Source organism: Cavia porcellus, unplaced genomic scaffold, assembly GCF_034190915.1.
Source record: "Cavia porcellus strain 051 isolate PalLab524CR breed Dunkin Hartley unplaced genomic scaffold, mCavPor4.1 scaffold_28, whole genome shotgun sequence".
NCBI classification, from domain to species: Eukaryota; Metazoa; Chordata; class Mammalia; order Rodentia; family Caviidae; genus Cavia; species Cavia porcellus.
In genome coordinates, this window is record NW_026947511.1 from 46,524,527 (window position 1) to 46,545,362 (window position 20,836).

At 49.3% G+C, this 20,836-nt stretch overlaps 1 protein-coding gene across 1 annotated transcript in view; it reads left to right on the forward strand.

Moving 5' to 3' along the window:
- Positions 1-13,168: 13,168 nt before the first annotated feature.
- Nudt3 (nudix hydrolase 3) overlaps positions 13,169-20,836 on the forward strand; it is a 71,737-nt gene continuing 64,069 nt past the window's right edge. Inside the window, exon 1 of the mRNA XM_063239038.1 lies at positions 13,169-13,556. Coding sequence (XP_063095108.1) covers positions 13,458-13,556 — 99 coding nt within the window. The 5' untranslated portion in view covers positions 13,169-13,457. The remainder of the gene's footprint in view (positions 13,557-20,836) is intronic.

The following is a 20,836-nucleotide window of genomic DNA, read 5'->3' on the forward strand; positions in this document are numbered from 1 at the left end:
GGCATGGTAGCACATGCTTGTAATCCCAGCACTCAGGAGGCTGAGGGAGGAGGAGCTTTGAGTTTGAGGCCAGTCTGGGTTACAAAGTGAGCTCAAAGCCAGCCTGAACCGCATAGTGAGACCCTGTCTCAGAAGAGACCAAAAACAAAAACTTTTCAGCCAATGAAATGGACCAGGAGCAGGGGATTTAGCTCTGTGGAGGAGGCGCTGCCTGGTGAATGCAAGGTTGTGAGTTCAATCTCCAGGACCAAAAGAATAATAAAGAATGAACTGCGTATGTAGCTCTGTCCCCCCAGGTTCAATCCCAGTACTCCAGTAAATAGATAAAATAGATGAAACCTAACTCCCAGCATTTTGGAAGGTTGATGCAGCAGGATACCAAGTTCAAGCCCACTCTGGGTAGTTTAGTGACTTAGGGAATCCCTGTCTCAAAGTGAGTTGTGGTGGTGCAGGCCGGTAGTCCCAGAACTTGAGATACTGAGGCAGGGGGATTGCTGTAGTTTGAGGCCAGCCTGGGCTCCATAGCAAGTTCAAGACCAGCCTGATCCACGTAGTGAAACCCTGTCTGAAAAACAAAAACACCCAACAAAAACAGTGCTGCCAAGATAGGGATCAGCAGGGCCCAAACTGTTCCTGCAGCGCATCACGGTCAGCGAGGTGACCCCACTGCACCTCGTGATCGGGGGTAAAGCCCTGGCTCTGGCTGGCTGCCCTGCTCGCTAGGGGAGGGGCAGGGCGCCCATCATCTGATCACTGGGTGGTAGAAAGGGAAACCAGGACAGAATGAGGCCATGGGGAGGCAAGAGGAGAAAGGAATTGTTTAAAGAGTGCCCGTTTCTGTTGAAAGCGCTTTCTGGGAAGTCTGTGATACATGGGTGGCTCAGGCCCAGAGAACAGGCCCTTGAGAAAGGAGCCCTGCACCGTGGTGGCCCATCAAAGAGGCCACTGTGAGGAAAGGGCACTTTAACACGGACGCTGAGGAGCCTCCCAGTGGGACAGAGTGGGTGACAGCTCCAACCAGCCGGGGGGCAAAGCCCTGCATACCCCCGCGAGACACGTCACAACGCTCTGGAACTTGAGTGAGCGCTGTGGAGAGTGACAGTCCCTTTGAGGGTCCTTGGCATGCGCCGGCCCTGGGCTCCATGCCCAGCACCTCTTGCCATGTTTGTTTCATTCGTTTATTAGTGGTACTAGAGACTAAATAAACCCAGGACCTTCATAGTGAGCTGCAGACCCAGGCCTTTATTTATTTGGGATTTTTGGGACAGGGTTTTCCTAAACTCACTGTGTAACCCAGGCTGACTCAAACCTGCAGCAGCCCTCCTGCCTCAGTGTCCTAAGTGCTGGGGTCACAGGCGTGCACCACCATGGCTCATTTTTTTATTTTATGACAATCTCCCTAAATCGACCAGCTTAGACTTGAACTTGGGGATTCTGCTGCCAGCTAACGGCATCAGTTCCTTAGTATGCAAAAAACACTGGGTGTGTGGATGCACACCTGTAACCCCAGCACTCCACGGGCTGAGGCGGGAAAAACACAAGTTTGAGGCCAGCCTGGACTATGTAGTGAGTTCAAGGCCAGCTTAAATAACACAGCAAGCCCCTGTCTCAAAGGAAACAAAAGAGAGGCAAAAACTACGCTGAGGGAGACAAGCACCAGCGAGCTCTTCAGTGCGCCCACCAGGTCCACGGCAGAGTGACAGAATCAGCACCTCAAGCCTGTCGAGCAAGGCTCCCCGTGAGACTCCTCCCCACCAGCCCATTTTTCCGTGAGGCAGGGTCTTGCTAAAGTCGCCCTGGCTGACCCTAAACTGGCCTCAGCCTCCCCAGTAGCAGGATTACAGGTGTTCACAGCACAATGTTTGAAACTGGAAATCTGTTTAATGGAGACAAAGACATCAGAGTCGCTGGCCGGCTCAGCAGTACATGCTTGTAATATGCATGTAGAATTACATGCTTGTAATTCTAGCTCAGCCAAGAGGATCTCAAACCAGCAGGGCCGGGGTAATTCAGGGGATCCCTGCCTCACAGTGGAAAGGACCAGGATGCTGCTCGGGGGCAGAGCACTTGCCTAGCCTTGTGGCCTGTCTGATGTCTCCCTCAAAGCCTCATGCATCTTAGTGGGCCTTTCCCAGGGGGATGGGTCTAGGGTGTGTGGTGCTGGGATGGAGGCTGTGTGTGACTGGCATAGTTCAGCTGTGGTGACGGGCAAGTCCACCCTGGCTGTGGGTAGCACCACCCAAAGGCGGGTACCCTGAAGGGCTAAAAGGGAGAGGCGGGCTGCGGCTGCTGCCTTCTGCCCACCATGGACTCTCCGCGGCGATGCCACCTGCTTTGGAGCCAGTAGGCTGTGGACTGCAACTTCCATGAGCTGTGAGCTAGGATAAGTCTTTCCACCGCTGAGCCTGGGTGTTAGCAAACAGGAAAAGCCACGTGTCTCAGCAACAAGAAAGGTAACTAAGCTAGGCGTGGTGGCTCACGCCTGGAATCCCAGCACTCGGGAGGCTGAGGCAGGAGGATCATTGCGAGTTCAAGACCAGCCTGGGCTACAAAGTGAGCTCAAGGCCAGCCTGAACTGCACAGTGAGACCCTGGCTCAAAAAGACAAAAAAAAAAAGAAAGGTAACTGACACCCAGCGTGGTGGAGGCTCTGCGTTCAACCTGCAGCTCTGTAAAAAAGAAGGAAGATGATTTTAACAGTGCACCTCACACATGCTGGGCAGGCACTCTGCCCCTGAGCTGCACCCAGCCCCAGGACCCTGTGCTTCCTCTGACCTGAACCCTATACGCTCCTACCCATCACGTGCGTGCTTTTTACGTGAGGCTTATTGAGGTTTAATGCATACATAGGAAAACCTGAGTTTTTACAGCTACAATTCGAAGTTGTGCTGTTTTACCTATTTGCAGTGCTGGGGACCAAACCCAGGGCCTGCATGTCATCAAGTGCTTTGCCAGGAGCTACAGCCCCGGCCATGGGTTTGAGTCTGTCTGTCTGTCTGTCTTTCATTCATTTTTGTGGTGCTGGGGATCAAACCCAGGGCCTTGTGCATGCGAGGTCAGAGCTCTACCACCGAGTCACATCCCCAGCCCCCAGGTCTGAATCCTCACGAACAGACACAGTCCTGTGAGCACCGCTGCTGCGAGGCTACAGGATGCCTCCATCACCAGTTCTGCTGTGCTTTGTTTGAGACAAGGTCTTGCTACGTAGCCCAGGCTGGCCTTGAACTACTGACAATTCTCCTGCCTCAGCCTCCCAAGTGTTGCCATGCCTGGCTTTACTAGAGTTTTAATTGCTTTTCCTTAATGGCTAGTGCCACTGAGCGGCTTTTAATGTACTTACCTGCAGTCTCTATATTCTCCTTGGAAAGATGTCTGTCGTGACTTCCGCTCATTTTCTAAATGAATTAATTTGAATTTTCTGTTACACAATCCCGTGTGTGATCACAATTCTGTCGTGTGTGAGTCGTGATGGTTATTTCCTAACTTCTCAGCCTTCTCCCTCTCCCATCTTGCTTACCCTGCTGGACCTTTCAATGCAGCGCATCCTGGTGGTGGTGAGCGCCGTCTCTGGTCTTATTCCTGACCCCGTTCAGAAGAGTCATGGGACTAGCTGTGTGGTCACAGATGCCCTTTCCCAGGCTGAGAAGCACTTCCAGACCAGCCTGGCTACGAGTTCTGACCAGGAAAGGATGAAGCTACTTAGCTTGATCAGGCACTTTTACCAAGATCAAGATAACCATACAGTTTTTCTCCATTAGCTAGTTAACATGATTTTTTGTTGTTGTTGTTAGTCTTTTTGAGACGGAGTTTTGCTATACAATTCAGGGTGGCCTTGAACTCACTTTGTAGCCCAGGTTGGCCTTGAATGCAAAGCTATCCTCCTGTCTCAGCCTCCCAAGTGGTGGGACTACAGGCATGTACTATCATGCCTGGCAGTTGGGTTTTGTAAAGTTAAACTAACCTTACATTTTTTAATTATTAAACTTCTTTGATAATACTTTATTTCTCCAGATGTCTATCTGACTGATTTACTGCTGTCTTTCAGGGTGAGGGTGTGTGTATGTGCAGATCTAAAACTATGTTCATAAGGAATGCTGGCCCATAACTGCTTGTTGTTTTGGTACTGGGATCGAACTCATGACCTTGCACTTGCCAGGCAGGCGCTTGTGCTGCTGAGCTAAATCCCCAGCCCTTGTTCGTTCGATACAGTCTGTTGCTCAGGCTGGCCTCAAGTCTTCCTCCTGCTTCAGCCTCCTGAGTAACTTTAACTACAGGGGGGGTATCACTGGCCTGAAGAGTCTTTATCAGGTTTTGGAATTAGAATTATGTTGGCCCCATAAAACATGCTGAAAGATACTCTTTCCTCTATTTTCTGAAGAATTTTGTGTAGGATTTGAATTATTTTCTTGGTATTTGATAGATTTCACCGATGATACCACCTGGTACTGTAGTTTTCTTTGCAGAAAGTCTTATTTTTAATAGACTTTTCTCAGTTTTTCTGAGACAGAGTCTCAGGGTGGTCTTGAACTCACTATTTAGCCCAGGCTGGCTTTAAATTCGTGTTGATCCCAAGTGCTTGGATTACAGGCAGGTGCTAGTATGCCCAGCTATTTTTTTTGAGCTTACTTCATAGCTCAGGCTGGTCTCAAATTTGCAACAATCCTCCTGCCTCAGCCTCCCGACTGCTGGAATTATGGCCATGTGCCACCACGCCAGCTCACCATGCCCAGCTTTTAGTAGACCTTTCTGGGGGTAGTGGCTGAGACAGGGCCTCACTATGTAGCCCAGCTGGAGCTCAAACTCACTATGATTCTCCTGCCTCAGTTTCAAGTGTTGGATTACAGGTATGTGCCACCACGCCCAGCCTGGATTTTTATTTTAGAATAGTTTTTTTATGACTTAGAATAGTAATAGTTTCAGGTCTGCGGAGAAGTTGTGAGGATGGTAGAGAATTCTCATGCCCCTGACACCCTGTTACAGCTGGTGTCTAGATGTCCCTAAACCCCAAAGCCTCACGTGGCCCTGGGAGGGGCTTTCAGAGGTGGCTGGATCTAGAGTGTGTGATGCTGGGACTGAGGGTGTGTGTTCCTCACTCAGCGCCTGACTGGCTGGGCACCACCCTAGTCCTGCTGGCTTCTGGCACTGCGCACTGTTTCTCCTCCTCGATGACCCTCTGTCACACCACCCTCTGCCTTGGAGCCAATTATGGACTGGAAACTGCAAGCTGTGAGGTAAATAAACTTTCCCCTCTTTAACTTTTAAGACACTCAGTTTTCATTACTATTAAGTGAAATTATAAGAAGGATTTTAACAAATTCAATGATTTTAGCCAAGCATGGTGGCGCACACCTGAATCTCAGCATTCAGGAGGCTGAGGCAGGAGGATCCCATGAGTTCAAGGTCAGCCTGCACTACATAAAAAAATTTTTTTTTGACACAGGGTTAATACTTTCTTACAATTCTTTTAATGTGCGTAGGACCTGTAACAATAACACCTATTTTCATTGCTGAAATTGGTGGTATTTTTCTTTTGTTTTGTTGGGTGTTTGCTGCCGGGCCCTGAACTCAGTAGGACCGTGGGCTCCACGCAAGGTCTCTACCACTCAGCCCAGCCCCACACAGGTTGATATTTTTAATTTCTCCATAGTCAGTCTTGCTCATAATTTATGAATTTTATGAATCTTTCCAAGTAATCAAATTTAGCGGCGTATGGTGGCACACACCTGTAATCCTAACCACTTGGGAGGCTGAAACAGGAGGACTACTGTGAGTTCAAGGCCAGCCTGAACTGCATAGTGAGACCATCTTAAAAAAGACAAAGAATAAAAACCAACCAAATTTGTTTTGGTTTTCTTCCTAGTTCACTGATTTCTCTATTAATTTGCTCTTTTACTTCATTTGCATTTACCTTACTAGATTTTTTCCTAGTTCTTTTTTTTTTTGTCTTTTTCCTTTTTATCGGTACCAGGGATCGAACTCATGACTGCCTGCTTGCAAGGCAGGCGCTTCTGTTGCTGAGCTAAATTCCCAGCCCAATTTTTTTTTTTTTTTTTTTCGGTCTTTTTTCATTTTTATCGGTACCGGGGATCGAACTCACGACCGCCTGCTTGCAAGGCAGGTGCTTATGCCGCTGAGCTAAACCCCCAGCCCCCAGCCCAATTTTTTTCTAGTTCTTGAGGAAACACTTTAGACAACTGATTTTTCCTTTCTTCCTTATTATTATTGTTGTTATTGTTTTTATTTTGGGTTTTTGAGGCAGGGTCTCACTGTGTAGCCTCCAGCCTGGATGACCCCCCTGCCTCAGCCCAGCTCCTTTCCTTTTTAATTAACAGCTGTGTATTTCTTTTTCTTTTCTTTTTTTTTTTTTTTTTTTTTTTTTTTTTTTGTCTTTTTCCTTTTTATCGGTCCCGGGGATCGAACTCAAGACTGCCTGCTTGCAAGGCAGGCGCTTATGCTGCTGAGCTAAATCCCCAGCCCCAACAGCTGTGTATTTCTTGAGCTGGCCGTGGTGGCACATGCCTCTGACCCCAGCACCTAAAAGACTGAGATTGGAGGATGACTAGTTGCAGGTCAGCCCGGGCTACATAGAGTCCCAGTCTAATTTAAACTACATAGTGACATTCTGTCTCAAAAAACCAAGAAAACCCAAATCAAACCAAACCAAACCAAAAGAAAAATAAATCAAACAAACCCAAAATCAAAAAGAAGAGCCAGACTTGCTGCGTAGGCCTGTGATCCCAAGCACTCAGGAGGCTGAGGCAGGGCTGCCTGTGACCGTGAGCCTGTCCTGCATAGTGAGACTCGGCCACAAATTTTCTTCGTTTTGTTTTTTTTTTAAGTTATCTTCTGTATCAGGCCCTGGCATAACTGCTGAGGGAAATTGGAAAAAAGGTAAGTCTTCAAGAAGATTGATGTGTGGAGGGGAGAAAGGCAGGGAAAAACAGCAAGAGCATGAGCACACGGTTTGATAAATTGGGACGCAGGCAGGCCTCCAGGGGATGAAGGCGGTAAAAAGGAGGCTTCGTGGAAGAGGTGGCTTGTTTTTCCTTTGTGCTCCTGAGGACTGAACCCAGGGTCTTTGCACTGAGCTACATCACCAGCTCAGACAGTCCCTTGCTGCACTGCTTAAGTGCCTAGGCTGGGCTTGATTGTGTGATCCTCCTGCCTCAGCCTACCACAGGGCTGGGATTTATAGGCATGCCCAGTGAAGCCCAGCTGGAATAAGTGCTTGTAATTTGCATCCTGAAGAACAGTAACAACTTGGGTTTTCTGGGTAAAGTGGGGAGGGTGAAGGCTGTGAGGTTCCTTCCAGCCAGCAGGGCATGCCCACACTTGGAAGGCTGTCTAAAGGTTCAAAAGACTAAGTGGTGGGGGCTGGGGATTTAGCTCAGCGGCATAAGCGCCTGCCTTGCAAGCAGGCAGTCGTGAGTTTGATCCCTGGTACCGATAAAAAGGAAAAAGACAAAAAAAACTAAGTGGTTCCTGCTGGGTGTGGTGGCACACACCCGTAAACCCAGCACTCAGGGAGGCTGAGGCAGGAGGATCTTTGTAATTTGAGACCAGTCTGGGTTACAAAGTGGGCTCAAGGACAGCCTGAACTGCATAGTGAGACCCTGTCTCAAAGACAAAAAAAAGGTATCAAACTGAGCAAGCGGGGAAGACAGGCCTCTCTCCGTCCCTTATATTGTACCTAGGCTACCGGGATTAGGACTGCCAGACCAATCAGTGGACCGCTGTAGGATCACCCGCCACTGATGCCCGCACCCTTAGTCCCACCTTGCACTTCGATGTCACTCTCCAGTGCAGCCTCCTCTGAGAAAGCCCGACCTACGACTGCCTGGAGAGGCCACCTGTGACAATTAGCAATTTAATGAGGCCTTGTCTCAAAATAAAAAATAACAAAAGACTGGGATGTCAGTGTAAGACATTGGGTTCAACACCTAAGACTCCAAAAATAAAAATTCAAACTAGATAGTTTAGAATGAGTAGAATACAGCAAAGTGGGAAGGTGGTGGCAGCTTTGTTTCTGCAAGGTCTCCTATTTCCTGGTACTTTTTGAATATAGGGTGTTGTTACATAGCTCAGGCTGGCCTTGAACTCAGCAATCCTCCTGCCTCAGCCTTCTGAGTGCTGGCATGACAAGTATATACCATCATACTTGGCATTGGTGTTATTTTTTTCAAGAATACAATATTTGAAGCAGTATTTAACTGGGATAATGTAACCTTTTAATATTTACACCTACTGTTTACCCATTTTCTTCAAAGAAAGCAGAATCCCTTGGTTAATTCATCCTGAATAAAGAAAAATTACTATGTCGAAAATGGTCCTGGGAGTGATGTTGTGAGCTTTTCAAGCTAAACAGACCCACAAAAAGCTGGAGGAAGGAATTAGAAACCGTCCAAGCACCTTTTTTGACCCAAGGTCTTGCTATGTAATTTGAGCTGGTTTTATACTCACTGTGTTGCCCAGTCTGGCCTCCAACTTGCAGTCCTCCTGCCTCAGCCTCCTGAGTGCTGACAGCAGGAGTCTGGCACCATGTGTGTGATGGCCCTGCTGCTGTCGTTCAATGGCTGTGACTCAGAGGCTGAGTGAAAACCTGTGGGAGGTCCCAATGCTGTAGCCTGGATGGATGACACTTCTGGCGGGACCAAACCTCCCAGGCAGTGTTGCATTTGGTGCTGAGAATTCGACAGAAAAGTGGGCACAGCGCATGGAGCCAGTCCTTGTGCCAATCTCCAGGATAGCTGTGTCCTGCTGGCTCGGCTTTGGGGGACCAAGCCCGGCTCTTGCCCAGGCCAGAGCCTGCAGCGGTTCGGGGAGGAGCCTGAGGCCACCACCCCAGCCTGGGCATCTTCCCACCCCTCACTGCTGTGGACCAGCTGTGTCCTGGCCAGCCTGTGCCCAGCAGCAGGTCTGACCCTCCTGAGCTCAGGATGAGTCTGTAGCCGCTGGTAGCCACATCAGCTTTCTGGAGAGGAACAGGAGTGAAGAGCTGGTTGGGCCACGCCCCACACCTTCTCTGTATGGCCCCTGGGATATCCCAGAGGATCCAGCTGCATCTGTGCAGACAGACTGTTCCACCTGCAGGAGGTCACCAACTTCCAGTGCTGTGCACAGCTGGCTAGGGGCCAGCTATCCCTGTCCATGTCATCGGACAGAGCCTGCAGGCTGAGGGACAGGCTGGCTGGTGTGCTGCCTGCAGACCCACAGCCGCACACGACCAACCCTGAAACAGGAGCCCAGCTGTGGTACTGGAAGTGACTTCAGAATCATGGCTGTGTAACTGCATCCCAAAGACCACAGTGTTTTCTTATGTAGCGGCTTCAGCTCCGAAATCAAGCCTTGGGACGCCAGGGCCGGCCAGGAGGTGAGGAGCCACTTGGCAGCTGTGCCACAGGCCCTGGGCAGCCTCTTCCTGCAGCCAGCTCTGAGTTCCTAAGCAGCATGGTCCTGTGCAGCTGGGGACCGCACCAGCATTACCTGGGACTTCCAGAGCTCTGCCAGATCCAGGTTTTCCACCAGAGGTACACCTGCCCAGCCTGGCCCTGCCACTGAGGGAGCCCGAGTTCCTGCTGCAGGCCAGCGGCCACTACCTGGCCCTCTTCCATAACCCTACTGTGAGCGAAGGCTGCACTACCAAGGGCATAGGGTGGAAGGCTACCCTGGGGGCCATGAGTTCCGTCCCTACGGGACCTCCTGGTGACTGGCAGCTCTGATGGTCCTCATGTTTAGCTTCTGCGCTGCTAGCCTGGCGTGCAGGCTGCAGGGACACATGAGGCCTGTATGGGCACCATCTGCCACCCGTGCTCCCTCTGTCCTCAACACCTGCTCCTGGGGAGGTGACAAGCTCTGGCACTGACAGTGGCCCCTCTGGCAGCGATCCTCCTGCCTCAGCCTCCTCAGCCACTGTACCTGGCTGACTGTTGAGAATTTATCTTGAGGAATTATCTGAGTTAGGGAGAGGATTAACATTCAGGGATGTTCCAGGCTGCAGTTCTGCTGAAATAGCACAGAATTTTAGCTTCTACCAGTGGGGAATGGCAAACTAATTGATGACACAGCCTTAGGATGGACTATAAATAGAAATGATATAAAAAGGGGTGTGAAAAATGCAGGACACAGATACACAGAATGTGTTCAGTGATGGCCATGATTTAGGTTTTTTTTCTTTTCTTTTTCATTTTTACCGGTACCAGGGATCGAACTCACGACCGCCTGCTTACAAGGCAGGTGGTTATGCCGCTCAGCTAAATCCCCAGCCCCCATGATTTAGGTTTTTTATGCCCTCTGTATTTTTCAAATTTTTAACAATCTACTACGTCTACAAAGGGACTTTCAGTGTTTTAAATCAGAAACCTAACAGCAGAAGAGAAAGCTAGAAACACAACTAAAATGACCAAGGGGCTGGGAGTTCTGTCGCATGAAGACTGAGCTAGAGGAGCTGGAACTGTACAATCGCCTGTGGCAGAGGGTGAGGGAGGTGTAATACGCCCTGCCATAAACAATGCCTGCTGGATACCAGGGCTGCAGGGGTTCCTTATCCGTATTTTACAGTTCTAATACTTATTTATTGGGTTTCTGAGACAGGGTCTCACTATGTAGTCCAGGCTGGCCTTAAACTCACAGTAATTCTTCTGTCTCAGCCTCCCAAGTGCTGGGATTACAGGCATACAGTTTTTTAAAAAAATTTTATTTTAGAGAGAATAAAACCAAACAAAATAAAACAGAATAAAGCAAATCAAAATAAGTCAGTGTAAATGACACAGGATTTCAAAACAAGGTAACAGGAAATCAACAATGACTATCATAATGCCTCTTACTGTCTTCAAAATAGCTGCCCATACATTTAGATACAGTAAAATCAAAGCAGAAACAGAATAGAACCAATAAAAACAAAACAGTGACTGCAATACAGGCCTTCAAAATGATAATAGTAAATCCAAAATGGCTACCGTAATATATCTTGTTATATTCAAAATAGCTGCCCATGCCATCAGATACAACAAAATCAAACAAGATAAAACAGAATAAAACCCAACCAAGCAACAATGAGATACAGGATTTCAGAACAAAACAGGGAATTAACAATGGCCACCACCTTCAGGAGATCCCCCAGAGATGCCACTCTGCATGTCATTATCCTCTGAATAATGATCACACTACCAGTTTTAGGCCCGCAAAGTCAGTGAAACATAAACGCTACAAACATTATTGTATTTACTTCATCAGCTATCATCCCAGCCTGTGTTTCTCCAGATCAGCCTGCTGCTTATGAGGGGCGGGCAGCGAGGAACACTGGCTCTTCTTCTCTTCCTGCCTGTGTGCAGGACGGACTGGCGTCTGGCTCTCTGCCAGTCAGTTGGTGCATGGTACCGACTCACAGGATGTCTTAGCTTCTTGTTGGCTTCTTGCTCTTCTCCTTTGTCTTTCTGAGACAGGGTCTCACTATGCAGTGCAGACTGGTCTTAAGCTCACTTTGTAGCCCAGGCTGTCCTCAAACTCGCAATGATCTTCCTGCCTCAGCCTCCTGTGTGCGCCACCATGTCTGAAACGCATTTTTACTATTTTTTTTTGGCTTTTTTCATTTTTATCGGTACTGGGGATCGAACTCACGACCGCCTGCTTGCAAGGCAGGTGCTTATGCCGCTAAGCTAAATCCCCAGCCCCGAATTTTTACTTTTTAAAAACTTTTTGAGGCATACAGTTTTTAAAAAGTGATGTAATTGAAGTTCCAACTCAGTTTGGCATAAATCTAGATCTTGTTGGGTTATATACTAAATACAGACCAGGTGTGGTGGTGCACACTTGTAATCCCAGCACTCAGGCTAAGGCAAGAGGACTGCCAGTTCAAGGCCAGCCTGAACTACAGTGAGACCCTGTCTCAAAAAATAAAAAACAATTCACCAACAAATGCTGCAGAGGATTTTCTAAAGACTAAGGCATCAGAATGGTGCTGTATTAGGTTTGGTCAGGGCAGCAGAGAACAGGTACACGTGATATCCCTTTGTCTTTCCTGGAGATTGTTAGATCTGTACAAAAATCTTTCCCTGGAATATATATATATATATACACACACACACATATATATGTATATATATATATTTTTTTCATGGCTTAAATTATGTGTAACATAATTATGTTATACATTATACATATTATACATTATGTGTAACACGCTCACACACCTGGCCCTTTCCTATACCTTAGGAGGAAGCATGTGGCCAGGCACAGGGGTGCCCACCTGTAATCCTGGCATGGAGATAATCTGCCTGGACTACACAGTGAGACAGTCATAAAGCAAAACAACGACCCTCTGCACCTTCAAAAAGGAGAAACATTTGGTGTTTTGTCTTCCTTTATTTGGCAGTGCTGGGGATGGACGCCAGGTCCTTGGCATGCCAGGCAAGGGCTCTACCACGGAGGTCCATCCTCAACGTAGCATGTGCTTCTGCACTAATAAAGGACTGCAGAATAAATGTTGGTTCTTCCTTTGGTCTTTAACATAAGGGAAAAAAAAATGTTGGTTCTTCCTAAGAGCCACCGTGCCGCATAAAACTTCCGGAGCTTTGGGCTGTCAATGCACATGAACTGGCGCCCCGCCCCGCCCCCAGCTCAGCCACTTCACGCTGCATTTTCCTTTGCTTTTTTTTTTTTTTTTTTGTCTTTTTCGTTTTTATCGGTACCAGGGATCGAACTCACGACTGCCTGCTTGCAAGGCAGGCGCTTTGGTCGCTGAGCTAAATCCCCAGCCCCTCTCCTTGGCTTTTAATCGCATCCCATCTTCAGCCCCTGAGCTTACCCCTCTCCCTAGCCTCCCTCCCTCTCCAACAGACCGACGCCGCCGAGAGGCCTGAGACGTGACTTAGGCCCACAGCCAGCAAGCTCGCGGAGTACCTTCCGCAAGGTCCCGCTTTCCAAAGCCCCGCGCAGCAGGACCTCCGGGTCTCTGCCTGGCGCCCACACCCGCGTCTCCCCGCCTTCCTCTGCGCGCGCTCCACGCCTACGCTACCGACGTAGTGGCCGCCGGGCGTAGCGCGCCGCTCTCGCCTCAGACGTTCGTTTACGCCACGCGGATGGGGAGGGCGCGATTCCCGAACGCGGCCTGCGCTACGAGCGCGCCGCCGTCCGGCAGCCCGGCGCGGCCTTACGCCGCTGACGCAGCGCGCCCAAGATGGCGGCGTGGTCGTCGTCGGGGGTGGCGGCGACAGAGGGGGCGGCGGCTGTGGCGGGAGCGGCAACGGCAGCCGTGACGGCGGCGACGGCGGCGCGGGACCTGGGCCGGGGGGAATGAGGCGGCCGCGGCGGGCCAGCGGCGGAGCCGTGTAGCGGAGAAGCGGCTTTCCCCTTCTGCTCCCCTCGGGCACGCCGGGGGCGCGCGCGCGCGAGGCCGTCCGGAGCGGGCTCCCCACCCCTCGACTCCAGCGACCCGCACCGCACCCGCGCCGGGCCCGGAGGATGATGAAGCTCAAGTCGAACCAGACCCGCACCTACGACGGCGACGGCTACAAGAAGCGGGCCGCGTGCCTGTGTTTCCGCAGTGAGAGCGAGGAGGAGGTGAGGCGGGGCCGGGGCCCGGGCCGGGGCCGGGGTGCGGACGCGCCGCTCGGCCCGGCGAGCTCGGGCGGGGTCTCCTCAGGCGGCGGCGCAGGGGCCGCGGGTCGCGGCGGGGGCGCGCGGGGTCGTCGCCTGTCACTCGGGAGCTGCCGGCGCGGCTGCGGCTGGGACCCGCGTGTCCGCGGCTCTGACCCGAGAAGGGCAGCCCCGCGCGTGTCACCATGCACACGTGTGCGGGCCCGCGGTGCGCGAGGCGCAGGCGGCCTTTGTGCCTCCCGGGCGGCGGGTTTGGGGTGCCTGGGGGATTATGTGAGCCTCCGAGCCCCAGGCGCGTGTTGGGTGGAGCGGGGGAATGGGGGTCCGGGAGACTTAGGGCGCTGTGCACCAGCCCGAGCCAGCTGTCTGCTCCGCGGCATGCTGCTTCGCCCTTATGGGATTGCCCAGAGAAGAAAAGACAACTGATAAAAATCATTTTGTTGTTTTGTTTTGTGGACTGAAAATTTTTCATTTTTCTTGGGACGATCTAAAGCGGTATTTTCAGATCTCTGCCCAGGCATTCTTCCCTTCCCGTGTGATGAAGACCCTTTAGGATTAAAGCTGCTAGGAAATCAGAATTGCTAGGCACATAATAATGTTTTAGAATTCAGTTTTTTTTTCCCTGGGTGGGGGTGGGGTGACCCAAGTAAGTAAATAAATCTGTGTTTGCCTCCCCTTAAAGCCGTTTCTGGGGCGATGAAGGGAATTCAGAGAAGGCACATGTTCTGTAAATCCACGAAGAATAGCTGCTCTGGAAATTCATAAGATGCCTGTGGGAACGCATTTCTCTCGTGTGCATGGTGGTAAAATGGCAGTTACACTGCAGACAATGAAGGACAGTGAAATTCAGCGTGTTGCACGTTCCCGCATTTAGCAGTGGGCTCTGGCGGCCCGGCCACAGTGCAGTGCTTCCTGTTGAAATGGGGGAAAGGAACTTGACCGGTTTAGTTATGAAAAAAGCTGTGATGAAAGGGACAGACTGGACTACCGGGGGTTGCTCTCCAGAGATATTTAAATTTAAATTAGTGCCTGAAGAAAATTAGTGAAGCATTATTTGTGCTGGTGAGTGATGGATCCCTTGTGTGCTCTTTTGCATAAAAATAGAAGGGGAGATTTGGAAATGTGTACTTCGCGCCCTAGCATATGTTATAAAAGCCCACCAAAGAGATGCATTGTATTAGTGATGCCAAGTGAGACCGTATTGTAAACCGAGTACTGTTTTGGAATACTGGAGCAAAGTAAAATTATTGGGGTTGGCTACTGTTCTGTAGGCTTTGTTCTCTTTATATCATATTATGGGAAATCAGATGGACTTGGAGCTGTTCACTGGAGGGGAAATGAATTAGCATAATAACATATCTTACTACATTACCATGGTTAAGTCTGTGAGCACCCCAATTAGGAGTAGAAGACTATATAATTTAGTCATATAAATGATGCATGGCTTTTTGTTTAAAAAAATCATACTAGAAATTGAAAACATGTGAGTATTTTGGATATACTGGAATCCTTTTTAGATTGTAAGCAAACATTTGATTCTGTTTTCTTGTTACAGGTTTTATTTATTTCATATTGACATTAGCAGTGTTAATGTTGTTAACCCCGCTGCCTTTTGCAAGTGACATCAGTTTGGTTCACGGTGCTTAAAATTTTAATTCGTTAAAAGAGAAATATTTTTTGGTGCTAGGGATTGATTGCAGGGACTTTGCACTGAGCCATGTTCCCCAGCCCTTTTTATTTTTGAAATAGTTTCCCTGAATCACCATGTTGCCCAGGCTGGGCTCAAACTTGCAGTCCTCTTGCCTCAGCCTCTCAGAAGAAGGACATTTTTGAAATGGATTACACTTGCTTAATTATGGTGTTTCCTTTAGTGAATTTCTTTTTGAACATTGGCTAATGAGCAGAAGAATCATGTAAATCTTTAATTACAGATTCCCTGGATGTTACGGCTAAAGCCTGGGAAGAACAAGAAAATGGAGTGTAACCGTTTTAGACTTGTTGAGTTCAGCTGGATAAGTGCGTTTGAAATAAAGAGCCTACTGTGGCCACAGCTTTCTGTTAGGCAGAATTAAGAAAAAAAAAAAAACAACTCCCTCCCTGTCCAGAGTTGTTTAGATGGGGTCCTTTAATTGGGAGGGATTTGGACCACAGAGTAATCTCCAGGGCAGTGCTGAACTCGCAGGTTATATAATTGTGTTGGAAGGGAAGTAATTTGTTAGTTCCAGGAGAACTTTTATGTTCTCAGCAGATGTGCCAGAGACTGGAAGTATTGGCTGCTACGCTTTGTGGGACAGTGAAATTCAAACTTAAAAGGACGTTCCACTCAGTTTTATTTTTTAATGGACACTAATGACTTTAATCAAGAGGGAATGATTTACAGAACGTTACGTGGTACGATAGTAACGTAAACAGAAACGGAGCCTAGGTTTATAAACATAGCCAGCATCAGGAGACACAAGTGTGCGGAAGAGATGAGAACATTGACGGTCACTGACGTGCATCAGACCCTCCTGCATTCTCTTTTGTCAGCCCCAGAAAGCTTTATTTACAGGCCAGCGGCGCAGCAGCTGAACTTCTGAACTGGCTAGTGAGCATGGGCATTTGCAGGGCACTCGCTGAGCCAGAGGTTGGGGACAGTTACCCAGGAGATGGGCGGAGGGTTCAGGGCTGGGGGCATTGGCACGGTGGAAGTCTCTGCTCTAAAATTCTGCCTTCTTTTCCTCCAGATAAACTAAAAGTAACCAGGAAACCCCCCTTATACATTCATTCTGCTGATTGTTACCATTGGGCTGCCTTTCTGAGTTTTGAGTATTTGTGATAACAGAGGTGCCTCCTGTGGTCCTGTGACCCGATGTACGGTGGACAGGCTCCTCCCCGACTTCCACTTCAGCCAGCTTGGGCCAGGGAGGGTATGCCACTGGGTCAGGATCACCAGCCCTGGCCTCCCAGAAGCTGAATTGGGGGCTTGCAGAGAGCCACTTGGGTGAACTCCTGTTTCTGCGGGTGTTTTATTGTGCTTGTTACTGTAATTATGCGATTTAAACATGGCACAAACCACTCAAGTGTGAGTTCAAAAAGGATAGTTTTGTGAGAAGTATTTCGAATGATTTGGACAGACTGTAAAATGCAGGTCACTCAGAAACTGCTGCTTTGTTATGGACAAACAGAAAGATCTGGGAGGGAAATCTTAAGATCTGAAAGGATTTTGCACTTGGATTATTTCATGAATGCTTTCAGGGTTTTGTTCTTTGTAGAAGCTAGGACTGGAAGCCACACTGTCCACCATTAGTGTGTGTAGTGTGTGTAAAAAGACAACTTGTCAAGTGGTATGATGGTGCTCACCAGGAACCCCAGCTCTTGGGAGGCCGAGGCAGGTGAATCACTGCAAATTCCAGGCCAGTCTGAACGGCATAGCAGAATCCTGTCAAACACACACACACACTTGCAATTTAACAGTAGACTCATACTTAAAACAAGATTGTGTGCTTACAAAAAGTAGCAAATGAATACAATTGCAAAACTTACTGCTCTGTCCTGTTACTTCCCTGGCACTTCTTTTTAGTAAACAGAAGTCTGAAACTTATTTTGTGAGATTTTCTTGGCCGAATTGGCAGTGTGGCATCCGTCTTTGCTGCATTCAGCTCTGGCCACCTAACGCGGTGCCAGTGAGGCTGCTCCTCTCCTCTGCCCCTCTTCTCCCTTGTGATGAGGGGAAATGAGCCACTAGGAGTACACTTGTTTGTTGTAGAGTTGGGGATTTGACACAGACAGTCGAAATGTCTAGGAGCATGAAATACCCTAAGAAGGTCAAAGAGACAGAATCCACACCAGGTGACATCATAGTATCTGTAAAAGTTAAAGCTGCTCCTAAAGGGTTTTTTTATGTTTTAGTCTTTTTTTTTTTTTAAACAGGGTCTGTCTCTGTCATTCAGGCTGGACTCAGGCAGTCCTCCTGCCTCAGTCTCCCAGGTGAGTGGGGCTGCAGGCATGCGCTCCCAAACTTGGCTTCTGAAGGGTCTATTTTAGCCTGGGTGACATAAGTACTAACAGAAATTGTGTCTGTTAGATTTCCTTGTGCATTAAAACTTATCAAAGAAGGGGCTGGGGATGTAGCACAGTGGCATAAGCGCCTGCCTTGCAAGTGTGTGGTCTTGAGTTCGATCCCCAGTACTGATAAAAAATAAAAAGACAAAAAAAACACTTATTAAAGGAGAAAAACATGAAGCCAGGTATGGTGGCACAGTTCTGTGATCCCAGCAGTCTGGGAGGCTGAGGCAGGAGGGTGGCAAAGTTGACGCCAGCCTGGGAAGCTTAGCAAAACCCCGCCTTAAAATACTCTAGTAATCAGAGATATTTGGGCTTGTGGCTCAGTGCAAGGCCGCTGGGCTCAAACCTCAGCAGTGCCCTCCTTCCCGCCCCAAGAGAAAAAGAAAACTTTTTTTTGTCTTTTTCGTTTTTATCGGTACCGGGGATCGAACTCACGACCGCACACTTGCAAGGCAGGCGCTTATGCCGCTGAGCAGCATAATCCCCAGCCCCGAGAAAAAGAAAACTTAAGGACAGAGTTGTTGAGATTTTGCTTATACCTCTTCCCACGGTGAGCCATCCCTCTTCGGCAGAGTTGGTGAGGAACTGCGAAGCTGAGGGGCTTCTGTGGGCAGAGACTCTGGGGGCCGAGTGTTTGTCTCCAAGGTGCCCAGGAGCAGGTGGCAGGACGGCCTGCAGACCACGCCCCCGGCGGGCTCTGGATCCGGGAGGAAGGTGGGCTGCCTGCACCCGGTCACCTCACTGGGCATTTCTGCTCCCCAGTTGGAGACCTTGTTCCCAGAGGGGTGTTTGTCTAAATCGCTTCACCATCTGCATGCGGACAATGAATGGAAGAGTTCTGTGTCCTTCCTTCCAGCTCCCTGCTCAATTCCGTCTTCCCTGCGGTGGTGGAGCTCTTCAGCCATGGCTCCCCACTCCTCCCTGTCCCTTCCCACTCAGGCCCTACCTTGTCCCATCTGCTGTGGGTCCTCGCTTCTCTGGTCGCCGGCTGCTGTGGGAGCCAGGCCTCCGTGCTGTCCCCTCGTCCTCCCCACCTTCGGTGCTGCGCCGGCCTAGCTCCCAGTGTTCCTCCAGGCTGCACGTTTTCCTTGTCCTTTCACTGCAGCCTGTCAGGGCACAGTCTTCTTTTCTGGTCTTGCTGGGAATTGAACTCACTCTGCAAACGAGGGGGGCTGTATTTTTTCTTTTTGTTTTTGTGACAGGGCCTTGCTGAATTGTTTAGGCTGGGCTTAACTTGCAATCGTCCTGTTTTAGCCTTCTAGAGTGCTGGGATTACAGATGTTCGCCACCACACCTGGCTCCCACCTTTAAATACTGTCTTTACACTGATCTATTTTCTCTTTTTTTCCTTTTTTTTTTTTTTTTTTGAGACAGGATCTTGCTGTGTATCCCAGGCTGGCATTGAACTCACGGCAATCCTCCTGCCTCTGCCTCGTGAAAGTGAGGATTAGAGGTGTGCACCATCACACCAGCTGTTTTTTCGAGGTGGGATCTCTGTATGTTGTTTAGGGTGGCCACAGGTTCATGGGTTCAAGTGATCTTTGTGTGTCGGCCTCCTGAGAATAGCTGAGAGTATGGCCCCTTACCACTAGGCTGAGCTTCACTTGAGTATTTTCAAATGTCTATTTTTAGCCCTGCACACTCTTCTGAAATCAAGATGTGTGTAGCCTGAAGCCTGGTCTATATTTCCATTTGGAAATCTGGTGATATGTGTTTCAGACTTCAAATGCTCAAACTGAATTCTTTCCTTTTCTTTCTTTTTTTTTTTTGGTGGATTCAAATCCACTGACCACTTCCAGTCCCCAAACTGAATTCTTTCTTTTTTTTGAATCAGGGTCTCACTGTGTAGCCAGGTTGGCCTGGAATTGGCAGTGATCCTCCTGCCTCAGCCTCCCGAATGCTGGGCTTACAGATGTGCAGCACACACTCAGCACAAACTGAATGCTTGATTCCAGCCACCAAAAAACAACAAAAAGCAGAGGAATCACTGTCCTCTTTCAGCAGTCTGTGTACTCAGTGGCTCAGGTGGAAGCCAGTGACCTTGGTGACTCGTCCTTTCCTTGGCCGTCTGCAGCTGGGCCAATGCCCCTGCAGCCCCCACTTGGGCCTGTGCTGTGCTTTGTGCCCCCACCCGTGCTGACCGCTGGCCTGTGGCCAAGCCTCCCTGCTGCTGCCCGCACTCCTCTAGCCTCCACCACAGCTGCCAGGTTGCATCTCCTGCACAGTAAATCCCACATCTCAACTGTGACCTCTTAAGGCCGTGAGCGATACCTGGTCTCCGGGCTCTGATCCTGCCTCTTGCTGCTCCCCCTCCCTGCCCCACACAGCCTGGGTATCAGCTTCTCCTCCGTCCTCTGTGTGGCTCACTCCCTCATGTCGGGTCTCACTTGCTGGTGGCCTTGTCCCCAAGTCTCTTAACGATTGGTCGCCTGTGCGGTGACGTGAGGTGAGCTGGTGTGTGCTGTCTTTTCCTTGCAGCACACCGCCCACCAGACATTGCGTGCTTATTGTTTATTGCCTTTCTCTCCAACAGAATGTAAGCGAGTCCTTGAGACTTGGCATTTTTGTCTGGCTATGTTTCTTTTTTTCATTCCTTTTTAAAGATAGTCTGGCCTTGAACTTGCTGAGTAGCCCAGGCTAATCTCAGATTCGTGACTCCTGACTCAGCCTCCCAGAGTGTGGGATCACCAGTGTTAACCACCGTGTCTGGCTCTCTTTTCTGAACCCTACTGGACAGACTTCTCCTAGGCCACTGGGGTTCCTTTCCGACACAGAGTCTGTCCTGTCTCAGGATTTGTCGGGCCAGTGATCCATAATGTGCCACACCCCAGCTCTAGTGCTGCAGCCCTGGGGGTGAGGGTTTTTCTGTTGCTAACATCTTGGAACTTAGTGTCAGTGTACAGATAGATGCTCAAACAAACTTTAATCAAGAGATAGTTGCTAGTTTTTGTTTGCTTGCTTTGTTTTGTTTTTGAGGTGGAGTGTTGCTTATTTCCCAGACTAGTTGAACTGGATTCTCCTGCCTCGGCTTTCTGGGACTGGGACTGTGAGCCTGCTGTAGTCATGGTTACTAGTTGCTATTTTCATGACTTGTTGATAGCGATTCACAACCATCAGTGTATGTCACATCTTGATTCTAAAGTTAATAGTATCAGAGTAGGTAATTGTGAGGTGGAGGCTAGAAAGGGACGGTCATA